Source organism: Aulonocara stuartgranti (genome assembly GCF_965226115.1).
Source record: "Aulonocara stuartgranti genome assembly, chromosome: 7".
NCBI lineage: Eukaryota > Metazoa > Chordata > Actinopteri > Cichliformes > Cichlidae > Aulonocara > Aulonocara stuartgranti.
In genome coordinates, this window is record NC_138945.1 from 33077703 (window position 1) to 33097015 (window position 19313).

At 39.4% G+C, this 19313-nt stretch overlaps 1 protein-coding gene across 3 annotated transcripts in view; it reads right to left on the reverse strand.

Annotated features, from left to right (window-relative positions):
* Positions 1-19313, reverse strand: part of lrrtm4l1 (leucine rich repeat transmembrane neuronal 4 like 1) — a 90042-nt gene that overhangs the window by 53071 nt on the left and 17658 nt on the right. Inside the window, exon 1 of one of the 3 annotated variants that reach the window (XM_082538861.1) lies at positions 10502-11613. The exons of the other annotated variants lie outside the window; for them this stretch is intronic. Coding sequence (XP_082394987.1) covers positions 10502-10505 — 4 coding nt within the window. The 5' untranslated portion in view covers positions 10506-11613. Of the gene's footprint in view, positions 1-10501; positions 11614-19313 lie in introns of those variants that run through there. 3 annotated transcript variants of the gene reach the window in all.

Consider the following 19313-nt stretch of genomic DNA (forward strand, 5'->3'; position numbering starts at 1 on the left):
AGAAGACCGTCTACACTATAGGCTTAATTGTCACTTTCTCTTTCTTTCTTCTCTATAAATATGCCAACATACTAAACTAAATTAAGATAGGATGTGACTGTGAGAAATACTGATCCCAATATGAGGCTTTAGTCTAGAAATAAAAGAGTATAATACATTCTAATCTGTATTTTTGCATAACCTAAAGCTTCAGGTAACACGATTTCTCCCAGTCCTACTTCCTGTGCATCCTTTTTTAACCTGACACTTCTGTTCTGACACAGCATCTAAGAATTTTAAAGTGTATGATGTGTGATTGAGCTTAGGCAAGCAAAACTGTATGGTACTACAGCATGTGTGATATATTACACTATTGAGTGTGTTCACTCAGATTTAAGGCACATAGAATTAAAAATACTTCCAGAGGACAGAAGAACGTGACATATTACCAGTCACGGGGCCTATCATGCAATTGTGATTAATTGGACACAGTGGCATTACAATATTGAAATGAAGTACCTTTTACACACTTAAAACCCATTATTTTACGGCCATTAATTTGAAAATTGGAGTCAGCTGTAATTTCAACTCGCAGCGAAAGCATGAAGCAGTATAAAACAGCTGATTTATGATAAAAGCTTATTTTACTACTACTGGAGCTGCACATACGTGCATACAGACAAGCAGCCAGTCCTACATACACAATACACTGCATATGGTGAGCAAAATATATGTAAAAGTGGAGCTTAATAGCAGTAATAGAAAAATACAGCTTAAATGGGGCAGCATCCATTAAAATTTTAAATGAAATGAGCAGTCAATTCTGTGAGCTCAGTTATTCTGTCTGGATTTGTGGGAGACGTAGTAACTGAGGTCTATTGAGTCCACGACCTACTCAAGCATAGCAGTTAAATGGGGAAATGAAGACAGACAGAGCTGCTCTTGCTGGAACCTTCACTAGGAAAAGAGGCATAGAGTTGTGTGCAAACAGAAAAGAAGTGCAACCACTGCAGCAAAGAATTAGCCAAATGTTAATTAACTTTTATGTCATTAACTTGATAAATAAGGGTGAAGACTGATGAGTGTTCCACGTAGACCCCATTTGTGCATCCACTCTGTACAGTTGTTTGAGGGTATGCTTTGACATTCTGCCCAGCAGATGCAAAGTGTCATCTGAAAGGCTTCTTTGCCTTGAGATCTTCTCCATTTCTACTTTTCTGCTGAACCAGAATTTCATATATAATAACAATGAAATCTGTTATTATGAAATATAGTCACATCTTAAAAGTGAACTTACTTCTAGTGGCCATGTGAACAAGTGCGTATAAAAAAGGAAAGATAAATTAAACATCTTGGTAACTTAACAAAAGCAGTATGCATTCAGGATTTTAAAGTTATGCACGTTAACCCAAAACAAAAGTAAGGTACATTTGCACCGCCCTTCACAAATGTAGAATTGGACAGGGAACAGATCAAAGTGCTCTTCAGTGCACTTAAAGAACTCTTGCATCAGTTGCTTCAAACAGGGAAAAAAGTGGCTGATATGATGTTCAGTTGGTGGGTTGGTTGGCTATTTGTCAAGGAAATTGCAGAGAATTCAACCGTTTTGGGAGCATGACTGAATAATTTTGGTTGATAATCTGTTGCTTATACTACTCTACGCATTGTTAATTTATAAAAGGTACGTGCATTCAGGAAAGCTTAGCAGTTCTTGTCATGAAATTTAAAAAAAGAAACCTGTTGCTGCATGGTTTTGTGTGTGTTTATGCCTCTTTAAATATGACAATACAAAATCTGTAATTTGCCAATAGGCACGCCTATAGATTAACTCTTTAAGACCTAATTTTGTAATCAGGATTTTCTAAATCTAAAGAAACTGAAGTCACTTGTTGGCAACCAAAGAACACAGAACACACGGCAGTCAAAATAACTGCTGTCAGCATCAAGAAGGCAGGTCCCAAGTGAAACTTTTCTCAATTTTGGGGTGAGCAATTAAAGTTAATCAACATATATCAGGGTTACCTAAGCAACTGGAGCCTGTAGTGACATTTCAGGCAACCAAAGGCCAACACGCCTCCTGTGTGAATGCCCCTTAAGCATATAATATTCCAGATCAATAGGATGAGTAACATAATTCCTTGTTTATGCATTTATTATTTATCCACAACTAACTGTAACAAACATCAATACCTATTTATAAATCCTGTGCAGAGGTGCTGAAAGTAAAGACTAACGATGGATATGCTGCTTCCACTGAGAATTCTTGGTTGTGACGGGCAGACAGTAAAACCAGAGATCACTGATGCAGGAATCAGTTTGTAGACCTAAATGAAAGAGCTAATATTAACCTGCAGTTAAAGACAGCAAATTCATGGCTTAGTCAAAGAATGTCAGGAAAAGGACTTTTCTTTAGCTAGCTACAGTGAAGAACGAGCCTGTGGGTCTAAGGGACTGCTGCAGGGGAAAGCAGAATGTAAATGTAACTGAAACCCCACGGAAAATAAAGACATTTGGATAAAGTTGCCAGTAAAGTATGGCAGGGAAAGTGGTGGTGCGACAGAAAGTTAACATCTCTGGATGTCTGTCTGACAGATAGAAGCAGGGGAGGAGAGGGGAAATAATGTCTGTGTGTGTCAGAAAGAATACCACAGTATCGCAGCTGGAATGGAGAAAGACTGGGTGTGATCTGTATTGTTTTAATTTGAGTATGTGCAAACAATTACTGAAAATTAACTTCAGGTTTTTCAAATTTGATAGAGCTTTAAATCTATGAGCCAGAGTGTGTGAAACATCATGTCTAAAGGTACGTGTTGCCTAGCAATGTGAGGATTTGCATTACATTTTAAAAACGGAACAAAAATTAGATGAACACAAAATGTTAATTAGTTAAATGGTTTAAAGCAAGTGGCCATGACCTACCCATGAACTTACTTCTTTAAAAATAAATGAATCTTGTTTATGTTTCCATGAGCTAAAACTAAAGGGTTAAGGTAATCTTAAATTATTTTATTTTCCATCAGAAAAACCAAAACAAAACATTTTCAATTTTCTTGAAAATAATTTGCCAGACCACATCAGGTAATTTGGCAATCATGTTTCAAAAAGGAAATGAATTAATTCTTTCACTTGTTGTTCTTTTTTGGAGGTGTCGACCAATTAAATAATCATTACTACAGTTTAGACTGGCGCTCTAACAGATGTCATTTAAACGAAGGAGCCCAGCAAATAAAAACATGACGACTAAAGTGATGTCTCACACAAGTCACAACCTAATGTAGAGTATTTGTACACACCACATTCTTAATTTGCAAAGAGGAAGACCTTTAAAAGGGCTAATTGGTAATTTTGAATGTCAACATTTTTATACCACCAGGTTTTCATGCCCATGAAAGCTGCCCGCTTTCGAAAAAGCCAGCCTTAATGAGAAGAGTTGGATGGAAGTGCTCTTAGCCATGTGACTTTTTAAAGTGAGCTTCAGCCAGCCCATTCTGGTCTGGTGCCTACAGTTTTCTCTCAGCCATACTGTTGGCCTGATATTGGTGTGACTTTGAGCCACATGAATATCCATAAATACACATCTGTTTATGCATGTGTGAGTAGCCTATGTGTTTCTGAATATCACAGACTATCACAAAAATGACATATTGAAAACTGAGAATAATAGATGGAAATCTGTGGTACTTAAGAGATGTCAGAGTACTGTTTAACGTCCCCATTAAAACTTTAATTATCTGGTGGTTGCAATGTTTTGATCTGACATGACGTGTCTTACGAAGATCCATGAAAGACAGGAAGCTGCAGGAGTGTAATTAAAGTTATCAAACAGCGGACAGTTTTTATTATACCTTGATATCTGCTATTTTATCTAGCTATTGTACTCTTTATCTTTTCTAGTCTAGTGGAAGACGTTTAATTCCTTGGTTGAAAAGATACACAAAATTTTAAGTGCAATTTCTTCACAAATAACAATGCACAATATAAAGTAATAAGCACGTTTCACTCCAAAAAAAATATTTCATATTATTTCCTTTGGCCTTTGGTGCTACTTATCCATCTACATTGCGTTGGTGCAATTAGTCCAGTTTGGAAATACTAGCTGTACAACTGTCTGTCTTCTTTTAACTATACAGGAACTAACTGAATTTGGTCTTCCAAAAAAATAAACACAAAACTTCCCTTCAAGTAATCATTACATAGAAATCCAAAAATCAGCCAGTTTATGAGACACAATGTAACCACTTGATGATCTCCACCTTGTCATATTGTAATATTAAATGGCTGAATATTTCTATTGGTTGGCAGATACTGTTTGTCAGAAAGACAGAAAAAGTCACTATGTAAGATTGCTTGGAGTAACTAGGTCATGACTTCTGCAATGAGATATTGCTGCTGAGTTTTTTTTTAATGTATTTTTTGGCACACTGCACATCACAAGGTCAGTGCCATTTAGTTTGTTTATGTTTAAAAGAAAGAAGACATCTTCATACAGTGGATACATCCAAAATAGGGCAACTCACACCAAAACAATCTTGATGGATAAAGAGATTTACGGGCCAGAAATTTTTTTACATAAATTTGATTTTGGGATGAACTGTCCCATTATTATGATGGAATTTACTGTTCTGGTTGGGGTGGATCTGCCTTTTATTTACCTACCTATATAATTTTTAAGGATCAGCATTTAGACACAAAGATTTTTCTTTAAAGTCCAGGCAGCATCAAACTGCATGAGGCAGACAGGCTGCTTCTCAAACTGTTCCACCCAATAAATCAGCCATATCACAAAGTCTTCCATCTTTACACCCACAGCGCTTTCCATCTCAGGCTGTCAGTGACAGCTGAAACTCTTCACAGCCCCATAACATCGTACATATCAAGAACTTTACTGCTCCTGCCTTTCCTATGGGCCTACACACTCACACACACATGCACAGCTTATTGGTTTATAAATCGGTGCAGAGAGCCAGAGAGCTCTGCAGATCAATATAAGTGCTGATGTCAAAAGATCAGCACAAACTGAACCGTTTAAGCTAGCCACTGCAAAGCGCGTCTGCTGTAAATGTTGAGGAATTAACAACAGAGATGATGTTAATGCATAAGTGTGTGTCCAAATGCGTGCGCGTGTGAGTGGTGGCATGCTGGTAATCAGCAAAGGTCGAAAGCATTGCAGGCTACTTTCATCCAAAATTGTGGCAAGACACATTTATGTTTAATCAGAATTCAACACTTTGTGCCAGTGATTAGTCAGTCCCAATGTGCATTATAATCAGTTTAATGATTTCTGTTGCTCATGCTGTAACCAGCTCATTTTACTTTGAGAAAGCTATATTGCATTAGATATCTGAACTCTGGATCGTGGATTCTGCCTTCATTATTTTAACTGCTTCTTACATTTTCTTTTTAACTGGCTCCAGTGAAAACCAAAGGAAAAAAAAAAGTGGGGTAGCATAGATAGTTGAAGACAAGGTGCATTTTCTTTTTCCAAAATGCTTTTGCTAACCTGAAAAATCAAGACTCCTGGCAGAAATTCATCAGAATAAAGCACCCAATGCACAAATTGCTCTGAATAAAACATATCCAAGGCACAAAACTGGCATAAATATTATCTGAACAGTTTCTTCTTCTCTTCATGTGTCTTCACACACATGAAGATGAGCATACACAGGGATGCTGTGGTAGTCAGAATAAATGACAGTGTTGGTCATTACTTTTCAATATTTTAAAGCCCCTGGAAATCTAATTTCTAAGTCAGCCTCTTACAGGTCATATGAGCGATGGGCTACTACATAAATTAACACTTTCTCTGCCAAAGTTAGAACCACTGCAGGTTCTTTCACATAACAAATTGTCATCATGTGCACAGGTCTGGAGTGTGGGGGACATTACTGGAATAAAGTGATGTCATGTACTTCCATGCAGGGAGTGCAACATAGTCATGAGTTGCATTTTACAACTGAATTCATCGTCTGCCTAATGCATAATAGTTGCGGCCAGTTTAAGAAGATACGCCATTAGTCAGCGACACAGGTTTCATCCAGATTTTTGTTTAGGATTTGGGCAACGAAATTTCTTTGGTTAAGCTTAGAGAAAAACTGTGCTTTTAGTCAGCTGAAGCAAACACCTCTGTCAAGTCACCGTAACCTTAACGACTCTCTTTGAGTGTCTAAATATAACCATAAAAAGTTGAATGAAGTTGAAGATTGCAGGCACTGCCACCGGATAATGTGATGGAAAATTGGATTGTGGGGAGAGAAAAAAAATGAACACAGTCAAGACATTTTCAATAACAATATTGTTATGATTTGTCTAACATATTAACTAGAAACCATTACTTATAGTATCAAGATATATATTATACTTCAATACAATAGGAAGTATAGAACACAGTCTTCAATAATTAAAATTGATGACAAACACATGGATGCTCAGCAGCCACGACACTAGGTACACCTGTTCAACTGTTTGTAAGGTGCATAACTAATCAGAGAATCACATGGCAGCAACTCTATTTAGGCATCTAGACATGGTTGAGATGACCTGCTGAAGTTCACACTCAGCACCACAATGAGGAATAAAGTTGATTTAAGTGACCTTGAAAGTGGCATGGTTGTTAGTGCCAGATGGGCTGGTCTGAGTATTTGAGAAACTGCAGGTCTGCTGGGATTTTTCCACACAACCATATCAACAGTTTACAGAGAATGATCAGAAAAAGAGAAAATATCCAGTGAGAGGCAGTTCTCTGGGTGAAAATGCCTTGTTGATGCCAGAGGTCAGAGGAAAATGGCCAGACTGCTCTGAGCCGATGGGAAGGCAACAGTAACTGAAATAACCACTCATTACAACCAAGATGTGCAGAAGAGCATTTCCGAATTCACAACATGTTGGACGCTGAAGCAGATGGGCTACACAGCAACAGAAGACCATAACAAGTACCACTCCTGTCATTTCAACTGGCTCACAAAAGCTGGAAAATTAGAGAATTTGAAAAACATTTCCTGGTCTGACTAGCCTTGATTTCCTGCTGCTTGCATCGTTAGCCTCGAAGATCACACTGAGTTCACTGTACTGCTTGACAGTACATTTATCATATTCAACTTCTGACAGAAAATAAGTATTTAAGCGAAAATTTAACCTTATATCATCACATCTAACTATCAAGCATAAAGAACCTTTAAGCTTGACAGAAATGTTGTTTTTATTTCTCAACTCACTATGTTTAAAGTTTTCTGACAAGTGACCTCTTGTGGCCACATGAATAATGACTGTGGTAACTGAGTAAGAGGTGTTCGATGATGTCATTGGCGGTTTCTTTTAACCAAAACCCAAATCTCTTTCCTATTTACCAAGTGATTTTAGTTGCAGAATCGTAGCAGACCAGAATAATTTTGGATAATTAATTATCTTTTCTGTTGCTCAGGCTGGTGGACTTGCAAAGAAAGCAAATCAAGCCAAAATATTAAGAAGCCTGCATAATCAAATGTAAAACCATGACAACCAAATTCAGGCCGTGATGCACCTCAGTGGCATAAAACGTTATCATATGCCTCTAGCTGCAGAATCTTTTTCTTCTCCAAGCTCAGCTCCCACTTCTTACTGCCAGACTTTGTTCTCAGTTTTGTGTGTCTGCCCATATTTCACCGTATCAGTTCAATGTGCAGGACACATTGTTTGGGAAAGCCATTCACAGCTGAAGTCATTGCAGGATTTCAAGAAAAGGAAAAAAAATTGGAAAAGGCATTGCTTTTCAAAATAGCCCAACAGTCTGCACAACAACAGGGACAAAAACCCTTCAAATCAATGACCTGGAGGTACACTGAAAGAATCTGCTATATTATGACAGTTTGATGGCACGAGTGGGAAGCAGTACAGAACATATTACTAAACCTCAGCAAAAAAAATGACTAATGGGGACTTTCAGTCATTCTCAGAATAAGGAAAGATTCCTCACAAAGAGAATAATTCTTAGTGGTGGCTTCAGCAGGTTTTAAAGTAGCTAGAGCTACAACTGTTTAGATTGTTCAAAGTCAGACTTTGTCTCGATGTTTTCTATAAAGTAGAGACAGGGTTTTGTAAAAGTCATAAAGTCGTGCAAAGTCTAAAGGAAACTGCAACAAGTTCTGTTATAGTTTTAATCCATAGGGCAGAGAGACCTTGTCTTTTACATAAACTTATTTACTATATTTGATCTGATTAAAACTTGGCAGTATTACTGGCAACATGAATGTAAGAAGCTGAGGAAAAAAGTAGACTGCAGGAGCTGCAGAAAAGTGGATGGTTTACTGCCAAGAGCAACCTATAAACAACAGTAGATCTCCTAATTATCTGCACTATTATAAGCCTTAAAATGTGAAATTTAAAAAAAAAAAAAAAAAAAGCTGTGCACACAGGTGACTTCTTCTTTTTTCTTTTCTTTTTTCTTTGTTTTCAAAGACATTCAGTTGAGGCTTTTCAAGAGTGCTCCGTGGACTAATTAGCGTCTCAGTCTGCTTGAGGAAACTGACGGATTATTGAATATAAGGGACGTTATTTCAGTCTAACGGCTCTGTTGCTCTTGTCTGCTCAGTTCTGCTACAGTAGATGAGTGTGTACGGACAGACTGGTGAACACAGAGATGCCGTGTCACAGAAACTCTTGCTTCACTCTTGGAGCTGAAAATGTAGCTTCCTTGTGTCATTTATTGTTGTGGGATGAATACAAGTTTCACTGCTTGGGCCATGGAGCGGGGAGTTCACATCCATCGCTGTTTAGCTGTCAGTGAAATTGCACACTGATAAATTACGCACTGTAAAAATATTACTTGATTGTTTGTTACCAGTTTTGAACATGAAATGGTCAAAAAGAAAAATGTGAGATGTGACATTTTATTGCATTTCTATTTTTTTTTTTAATCAATGCAAATTGAATGCATTGAAGCTGAGTCAGTCTGGCAAAACAGGCACAGTGAAGAAAGTTGTTATGGGAATTATTCACAGTTAGACCAAGCTATTAATTGATTAATGAGAGGACAATTGAGCAATCTTCTGTTGATGCTAAACTGTTCAGCTGCTAGTTTTCTGTATATGATATTAAGATAATGCCAAGTTTTATTGTTGAATTCACAAAGAAAACTTCAGCCCTGCCAACAGCATAAACTTCCCCTAATTAATCAGCCCCTGAATGAGGGAAAACAAGGTGATGGGTGCGACTGGGATGTAAGAGAGCGCTTTAGTGAGAAGTGTGGATATCCTAACAAATGCAGCCACTTATTCTGGGTTATAGTAATTGTGATGACATAATTAAAATGTGCTCATTAGCAGCACTAAGCTCCTCATTACTTGGGAAAATGCCACAATTCTGCACAGATGTGTAGGCACCATGCTTTCCTTGGGCCTGTTTCAGCTTTTCATTAGATTTAGTAATAGAAAAATAAAAACAAAGAAAAGGCGCATAAATCCAACAGAAAATCAAGTCAAACAAAAAGAGTGGCTGCAGTGTTAGGAAGAGTTGGGAAAAAAGAAAACAACTCATATAGGTTTCAGTGCACCACATGCTCTGGTCCAATGGTGCGTGTACGCGCTCGTGCATGCCTGGATATGAATAATAGTCTTTCACTGAGCTATTCAACAACAAAAGTTGCACTGAAAGGAAAGGACATGAAACATGAGGTTTTCTGTTTGAGCAGCTCCAGACTGCTTGAAAGTGACAGCGTCATTTCATCGCATATTCAGTGACAATCCCAAACACCCACAACTTGTTTGAGGACCAAGTATATGTAAAAAAAAAGAAGGAAAAAAAAAGGAAAAAAAAGTGCTGGAGCTGCAGAACACGAAGAATCCCCTGAAACACTGAAGAGAAGTGTGGGTTTGTAAGGCTGAGGAGTGAATTTAGCTTTGGAGCACCCACAGTCAGTAAAATGGAGGAGGTGATAGGCAGTGTGGGATGAGATTGTAGGTACCCAGAGCTGTCAGGAGAAGAGGGGCAGTCAAAACATGTCAGTGCTTAGAAAGGAGAAACAAGAGGGGGTATGAGGTGGAACCCAAAGAAAACAGGCACATCTCACCACCATTTTTTTTTTTTTTTTGCCCGTTTCAGGTCAGGTTCAGATTGGGTGAACAAACTTGCCATTGCAGCATAAAAATCAAGGACAATTAATGAGCTGTTCAGCTTCAGCTCGTGTTGCAATGTCTCGTCGACTGATTCAGATTAGGGCTACATCACTTCCACACCAACAAGGTGACAGTAGTCTTCTCTGTCTCCTCGCCTTGATATTCACAAGCATGAACTCTCCCGTCTGTTTCTTCCTTCCTTTCTCCCCTCTCCTCAAATTCCCAAATAGAAAACGAAAGCCTCTTTTTTTCAAGTACTCACACAGATTCTGAGCGAATAGGACAAAAGTAGTCTCCTGCTCTTAAATAAAGGAGATGCCAGCTTGCTGCGCATTAATATGCCACAGAAGACTTGGGGATTTTTTTCCCCCTAAACGTCTACACATTCACAAAGGGCGGGAATCGTTTTAAAACGACACAGTTCTCCACTTACTTACCCATATTGTCTCATCGGTCCGTTCCCTCCGTCCTCCGTAGTGCTATCCAACGCACAGATCACGACTTCTTCTCTCTTGTCTTTCCAGTACCTGGAGAGCCGAGGAGCTCTTTTCGCCCCTTACGCCACGGGTGACTCACCTGCCTTCATTCTGAAAAAACTGTCTCTTGATTATAAAAAAGCTTTTAAAGTTTGCGCACATGCTTCCTCACACGAAGCAACTTTCCAGACCTGTCGCGAATAGCCGTGTCATTAAGCCCTAAGTTGGAAGCCAAACGCCTGGCTCTACAGGGTTCTTTTACCCTGATAGACCCTTGGTCTCGGAGCAGGTATCTTTAGAAAAAAAAAGAAAAAAAAAACAAAACTGCAACCAAAAAAACAAAACAGTCACGCTGCAAAAGTTAAGAGGTTAAAACGAGCATTTACCACTGGGATCGCTTGCAATGAACGGCTGTGCGCCAGGTGTCCTCTGCGCAATCGTCCAGCGGAGCAGCAGAGGCGCTAGGCACGGAGCACAAGCAAGCACGGGCACTGTCGGGGGCTCCTGTGCAGTGCTTTGGCGAGGTTTGCGTGTGCGCGCACGGCCGCGCGAGGGAACGTGTGTTCGCGCATGTGGGAGAAAGAAAAAGAGAGAGAGGGAGAACACGTTCGACGCAGCATTCAACAGCTGCAGGCATATTTTTGGTCATATATGAAATTTTTATTTTCTTTTGTTCTTATTTTTTTTCTTTAGGTTCGCCTGCTTCTTCCACCGCCACCACAAATCAGCGGAGGAGCCGCCCCCCATTTAACATGCTTTTCCAAGTCTATTATGCAGGTGTGGAGGATATGCTGAGGGCTATATGTGGTCGTCATTATATCATGAGTGGGTAGCCTGCCTGATCCCACCTCGTGTTGCATAATTATTGCAGATAGATCGACGGGAAACCTGTTAGAGCGGGGAAACTGTTGGACAGGGTGTCGGGCTAATTAAAAATAGAGGAATAAAACATTGAAACATATCCAGATATTTCTCTGTAGGATGGCATGACACTACTGCTGAGAAACCAGAGAGATAGTGGTTGTTTAAGTTTTGCGTAACTGTAAAAAATTACATTCTGATATGGCATTCCTCTCTTACATTGACGATACCAGTTTATAATGATTTCAAATGTTTGATTTGGTGCTTCCTTTTTTGACTCACTTTACATTCTGACTAATCCCTGGGATGGTGTTAAGTCACCCAAACGGTACTTCCTTTATTTTAGATGATTCAGACACAGAGTTAAAAAAGGAAGATCAATTATAAAAATGTGCCCATTATGAAATAGCTTTAAGTTTAGGCTTGACAGACTGTGGGCTAAAGTGATTCACTGAACGTTTTATAACACCATGACATTGAAAGTGCAAGGTTTACACACATCTTTCTCTCACTCTCACTCTCACTACAAGTGCCTTATTGAGGAACAGTCCACATCTCAAGAGCCTGAGAGTCAAAAGTTAGAGTGTTGTAGTATTGTGTAAAAGTCTCGAGCTGCTACTTGTTTCCTAATATTTTGCTTCCAAGGATCCAGAATTTTTTTTTAAATTTGTTTCCAGGCTTTGTGGAGATCATTCCAAGTTTTTCTTTGGACACTGGCTGCTTTCACTCATTTTCAATCCTTGTAACTGACCATTGTTCTTCTTGTTGTTATGGCACTTAACACTGACCAGTGAATCATTTAAGTATTAAAAAAAGGCACCAAACTCAAGGGATGAGCCAGTGTTGTGTCTACACATCACAGATCACTTAGCAAAGAACCAATATTAAACGGTCTCTTTAGGTGCTTATTAGCAGGTATTAGCAGACTGTCACAAACACATAATTTGCTTCCACTGAGTGCTTGAAAAGAACAACTGACTTCTTCCTGATTTGTGAGTTCACCTTTCATCCAGGAGGCTTCTTCTGTTCTAAAACATCTGAGAGTCTGTGATATTTTACCCGTAGTTGTCCTGTTAAATGTGGTCCTGAGGGTCATTGCCACGTAAGTCAAGGAGTACACAAACATAAATTACTTAAATTAGTGAACTTGCACAGGAAAGAACCTCAGACATTATTGATGGAGAAAAAGGGGGACTAATGGAACAAGATTGTCATCTCTTCAATTGCGCGTTTGTCAGAGGAACTCCGAAGAAATTTCTTCAAGCATTACATTCCAGGACACTTCAAACACAGCATCAAGCTCAGACAAAACTGGTTAGGCTTCAGTGAGGATCCTTTACATGGGAGAAACCAAACGGCCATTCAACAAACACAAGGCATAGCACAGGAAAGCTACGTTAACAGGACAAGACTCAGCTGGACGCCTGCATCTAGAGAAAGGACATTGTTAGTGGTAGAAAGATGCTAATGTTCACATTTTGGACTGAGAAAATGAATGAACGAGTATTGTTGAACGGAGGCAGTGACTTACAATTCCAGCCAGCAGCCAGCTACAAGTCTTGAGATCCATTCCCAGGTGTTTCATCTCCCACTCACACCTTCATTTATGTGACCACAATAGCGCAAATGATGGTGGTGTTGGGAAATGTCTCATACAAGAATCACACCTCTGCTCTGGTGATGATAATGACCTGCACCATTGTTCACATCTTGTCTCATGTGGTAACTCACATGATTATTAGTGGGCAACGACACTCTGGACCACCTCCAATGAGACAACAAGGGGTTAAATACCCAACAATTTCCAACAGTTGTTTTTATGTTGTTGGACCCCTGGGCACAAATGTCTGGTGGGCCTTGGGGTACTTCTTTTGCTGATCAGTTTTGTTTTGTTTTTTCTTTAAAAATTCTACTAGAAAATGTATAAGGATATATTTAATATTTAATCTGTCTGTGCGCACACACACACACACACACACACACACACACACACACACACACACACACACACACACACACACCTGTTGTCTCCTTCCTCCCTCACCCTCTCTCTGTCTGTCTCCCTGATGATCTCCTTCTTTTTCTCCTTACATCTCGTCAGTAATGACCAACCGCCCCCAACATGTCCGGCTGGATAACCGCTGCTCATCTACCATCACAATGAACACCGGTGTACCACAAGGCTGTGTGATGAGCCCTTTCCTCTACTCCCTCTTCACCCACGACTGCAGACCTGCTGATGGTTCCAACACCATCATTAAGTTTGCAGATGACACCACGGTGATTGGCCTCATCAGTGACAACGATGAGGCCGCCTACAGGGAGGAGGTGGATCGTCTGGCTGAGTGGTGCGACAGAAACAACCTGCTGCTTAACACCGAGAAGACCAAGGAGCTCATCGTGGACTACAGGAGGAATGCTGACCCACATCCACCCATCCACATTAAGGGGACGGCTGTGGAGCGTGTGAGCAGCTTCAAGTTCCTGGGAGTCCACATCTCCGAGGATCTCACCTGGACGACCAACTGCTCCAAGCTGGTCAAGAAGGCTCACCAGCGCCTCTTCTTCTTGAGGACTCTGAGGAAGAACCACCTGTCCTCAGACATCCTGGTGAACTTCTATCGCTGCACCATCGAGAGCATCCTGACCAACTGTATAACAGTCTGGTACGGGAACTGCTCTGCCTCAGACCGGAAGGCGTTGCAGAGGGTCGTGAAAACTGCCCAGCGCATCGCCGGAGCACCACTTCCTGCCATAAAAGACATCTACAGGAAGCGGTGTCTGAAAAGGGCTGGGAAAATCATCAAAGACCCCAGTCACCCATCACATGGACTCTTCACCCTCCTGCCCTCTGGGAGGCGCCACAGGAGCCTCCGGACTAAGACCACCAGGTACCGGAACAGCTTCTTCCCCACAGCTGTCAGACTCCTGAACTCTGCCTCCTGACATCTGACCCACGTTAAACTCATGGACTGAACATACACACACCCACAATGGACAACTGTACCCTCAAACACAATAATAACATGGACTGAACCACCACTCACAACCACTAGCACTTTATATAGCCTCTGTAGAAACTATCTACACCCTCACTTATCTTAACTGCACTACTGTATAGCTCTGTGTAAATAATCATTCTGTACATTCGATAATCTTTAATCCTACAACTGTTTACAACTTGCATAGTTCCCATTTCTGTATAGCTGTATATCCCAGATTCTGTAAAGTTATTTATTTCATATTCTGTATAGTTTTTCATATTTATATCCTGTCCATATCCTGTACATAGCTTGTACTCACTACAGCCTGTACATACTATAGTTATAGAATATTCACAACATACTTCATACCGTGTACATTATAACATACCATAATAGACCCATTTCTGTAATATACTCACATATCTATATTATTGCTAATATATATTGTAATATATCTATATCACTAAAGCACTTCTGGATGGATGCAAACTGCATTTCGTTGCCCTGTACCTGTGCATGTGCAATGACAATAAAGTTGAATTCTATTCTATTCTATTCTATTCTCTCCCTCTGTCTCTTGCACTTGTTCACCATCCCTTTTCCCGATTAGTGTCAAAACAATAATTAATGCAAAAGCATTGCTCAGTGAGATTTTCTGAGAAAAAAGCATGCTTTTGGGACGTGTCCACTTACATGAGCAATAAACAAGTTTTTTTTTCTTTATTATAAATAAATAAATAATGCAGGCAACATTGACGTATTCCCTGGATGTTTGCATCCTTGCTTGTGAAGGACAGCGGGCCCTCCGCTGATGTGAGCAGCCTGGCTTCTTTATTTAGAGCCTACTAAATTTTCTGTATATATGTTATATATATATTCCACTGATTTTCAAAGGCAGGGTTCATGTGTAATAAGAGGAGTAAAGCAATGTCAATACAAACTGGGCCACACAGATGCGAAGCAGCATGTTTTCCAACCTATTTGTTTGTTCCTCGTGTCGCTGAGCTGAACAGCTGTAGAAGCACAGTGATATTTTATGGATCAAAACATCAAAGTCAAAGTCAAAGTCAACTTTATTTGTCGATTCTGCCACATGTACAGGACATACAGAGAATAGAAATTGCGTTACTCTCAATCCCTAGATAAATAGCAAATGAACATTTAAATATATTTAAATATAAAAGTGATTAAAAATGCAAGTAAAATAATTAAAAAGTAAAAATTTAAATAAATACAATTTTACATATAACAAGAAAGCTATACAATATACAATATAATGGGTAAGTGACATCTTTGAATGTCAGATATGGTCATTTTCTTTGAACCAGCTGTAAACTAACAAGAGCGCCTTTATTTTACTCATGAATTTATTTATTTATTTAGTTGAATTTCAACTAGCAAGCTGACCATGTCTCCTTGAAGCTCCCAAGGCTCAGCCTTTCAGCTCTTTGCATACCACACAGCTCAAAAACATTCAGCTATGCTACATGTTCCATAGCGTTTTACACATTTTTGAAGTGGAATCTGCCGATAACACTTTCAGTGGCTCAGACAGAGAAAACACTTGCGATTAAGAGTGAGAAGTACTGTAAAATTTCATTTAACAAGCATATTGAGCAGCAAGTTTGAAGGTTTGTAGCTTGTTCTGCCACCTGGAGCCAGAGGTGCAAGGAGGTGGAGCTGTAAATCAGAAGGGCTTTAAAGTCCTGATGCACAGTCCCTCCTCCTTCTTCTTAACAGCAGACAAGGTCTTAATGCTGATAGTGAGGAGGAGGAGGATTGAATTGCAACAAAGTGTGGTGTCAGCAAAGAGATGTCATGTGGAATCAGATAGAAGTGTCCACCATGACAGAGTGAGGATGGTTGATGGAACTAGATTAGCTAGTGGATGGTGGTAAGAGTAAGGGAAGACTTAAATGACCAGACATGACAAAACATGGTATTACTTTCACTGTAGACGTTATATAAAGATGGACATAGCATTGCCCATTATGACTGAAGTCCTATCCCCTCCTGTCTTGAAACCACAAAGAGTGAAGAAGAGGGGGGGATTTTCAAAATTTAATACGGTAACAGCTTGTCAAACACAACTCTATAATTTACACAATATTATCATGTATTCAGTAAAAATTGAAACTAGAAACGGAGACCTTAATTTTATTAGAAAAGTGTGTACCAAGGTTATAGATCATGTGATCAATACCTCATGTTGTAGATAATGTGAGCAGAACGTTTATTTCTATGTGAGTGGACTTATTGGTGGCTACTCCAGAGTAGAACAAGCACAAAGGGAGTTTTAAGTAAGGCAAGGCAAGGCAAGGCAAGTTTATTTGTATAGCACAATTCAACAACAAGGTGATTCAAAGTGCTTTACAGAGACATTAGAAACAAAACCAAATAAAAAGCATGATTTAAAATTGATTAAAACAAGCAAACAAACAAACAAACTAATTAACAAACAAACAAACAAACAAAACCGTATATAAAATCAAAACAGATAAAATCAGAACAGTAGATAAAATCAGTAGTTAAAATATAAGTTTTGAAATTTAAGCTTAAGTGCGGATTTGGTGCTTTATTCAAATGCAGCTGAGAACAGGTGAGTCTTCAACCTGGATTTAAATAAACTGAGTGTTTCAGCTGATCTGAGGCTTTCTGGGAGTTTGTTCCAGATATAAGGAGCATAAAAGCTGAATGCAGCTTCTCCGTGTCTGGTTCTGACTCTGGGAACTGATAAAAGACCGGATCCAGATGACCTGAGGGATCTGGATGGTTCATACTGGGTCAGGAGGTCATTGATGTATTTTGGTCCTAAACCATTCAGAGCTTTATAGGCCAGCATCAGAACTTTAAAGTCTATCCTCTGACGGACAGGCAGCCAGTGTAAAGACCTCAGAGCTGGACTGATGTGGTTCACTTTTTTGGTCTTAGTGAGGACTCGAGCAGCAGAGTTCTGAATGAGCTGTAGTTGTCTGACTGATTTTTTTTAGGTAGACCTGTAAAGATGCTGTTACAGTAATCAAGCCTACTAAAGATGAATGCATGGACTTTTATCCTTGAAATATTCTTGAGGTGATAGTAAGCTGATTTTGTTATTGTCTTAATGTGTTTTTCTAAGTTTAGGTCTGCATCCATCACTACACCCAAATTTCTCACCTGGTTTGTGGTTTTTAGGTGTATCAATTGAAGTTCTCTGGTGACCTGTAATCGTTTTTCTTTGGCACCAAAGACTATTACCTCAGTTTTGTTTTTGTTTAGCTGGAGAAAATTGTGGCACAACCAGTCATTAATTTCCTCAATGCATTTACCAAGAGCCTGTACAGGGCCTCGGGCTCCTGGTGACATTGTGATATATATTTGTGTGTCATCTGCATAGCTGTGATAGTTTATTTTGTTGTTCTTTATAATCTGTGCCAGTGGGAGCATGTAGATGTTAAACAGAAGGGGTCCCAAGATGGAACCTTGGGGAACTCCACATGTGATACTTGTCTGCTCAGATGTGAAGTTACCTATTGATACAAAGTATTTCCTGTTTTCTAAGTATGTTTTGAGCCAGTTTAGTACAGTTCCTGAAAGACCTGTCCCGTTCTCCAGTCGTTTGAGTAATATGTTGTGGTCAACTGTATCAAATGCTGCACTGAGATCCAGTAAAACTAGGACTGACATTTTTCCACTGTCTGTGTTCAGACATATGTCATTAAACACTTTGGTCAGAGCAGTTTCAGTGCTGTGGTTCTGTCTAAAACCTGACTGGAAGGCATCATAGCAGTTATTCTGTTTTAAGAAGTAATTGAGCTGTTGAGAAACTGCTTTTTCAATGATCTTACTTAAAAATGGGAGATTTGAGATCGGCCTGTAGTTGTTCATTTGTGTCTTGTCAAGATTGTCCTTTTTCAGTATAGGTTTTATTACAGCAGTTTTTAGTGATTCTGGAAACACACCTGATAATAAAGAAAAGTTGACGATCTGTAACAGGTCTGACTCCAAAGTCTTTGAGACCTCTTTGAAAAAACTTGTTGGCAGGACATCTAAACAGCAGGAGGAGGAGTTCAGTTGACCTAAGATGTCCTCCAGGTCTTTGCTGTTAATAGGGTCAAACTGTTTCATGGTGTTTAAACAGTTTTTCAGTGGACACAGTACATAGTCTGGATCTGCTGTTGATGTACCAATTGCTTGTCTAATCTTTTGGATTTTTTCTGTGAAGAATTTGGCAAAGTCATTGCAGGCCATGGTTGAATGAAGTTCAGCTGCCACTGACACAGGAGGGTTTGTTAGCCTGTCAACTGTAGAAAATAAGACCCGAGCATTATGGCTGTTTTTGGTGATGATGTCAGAGAAGTAGGACCTCCTTGCACTCCTCAGTTGTAAATTATAATTGTGAAGTTTCTCTTTATAGATGTCATAGTGAACCTGGAGGTTTGTTTTTCTCCATCTGCGCTCAGCTTTCCTACACTCTCTTTTTTCATTTTTCACTAGTGTGGAGTTTCTCCATGGAGACTTTTTCCTTCCAGAGATAACCTTCACCTTAATGGGAGCAATAGTGTCCATTACATTTAACATTTTAGCATTGAAGCTATTGACGAGCTCATTGACTGAACCTCTGGACAGGTCAGGTGTTAGTGGGAAGACCTGGTTAAAGATCTCACTACTGTCTTCAGTTATACACCGTTTTGTGATCACTGCTGTTGATATATTTATGTGGGCTGAGATTTAACTTTCAAAGAAAACACAATAAGTACTCACATGTCTACATCTGCCTGTCTTTGGGGATGAAATTCTGTACATCAGCCAAGCAAGGTATTACAAATATTTAGCCTTTATTTAAAAGACCTGTTTTTTATTGGAAAGACAGATTCAGTGGGGGCACTCGACTAATACAAGATGGAAATTGGACTGACATTCAGTATTGATTGAATATTTAATTTGCA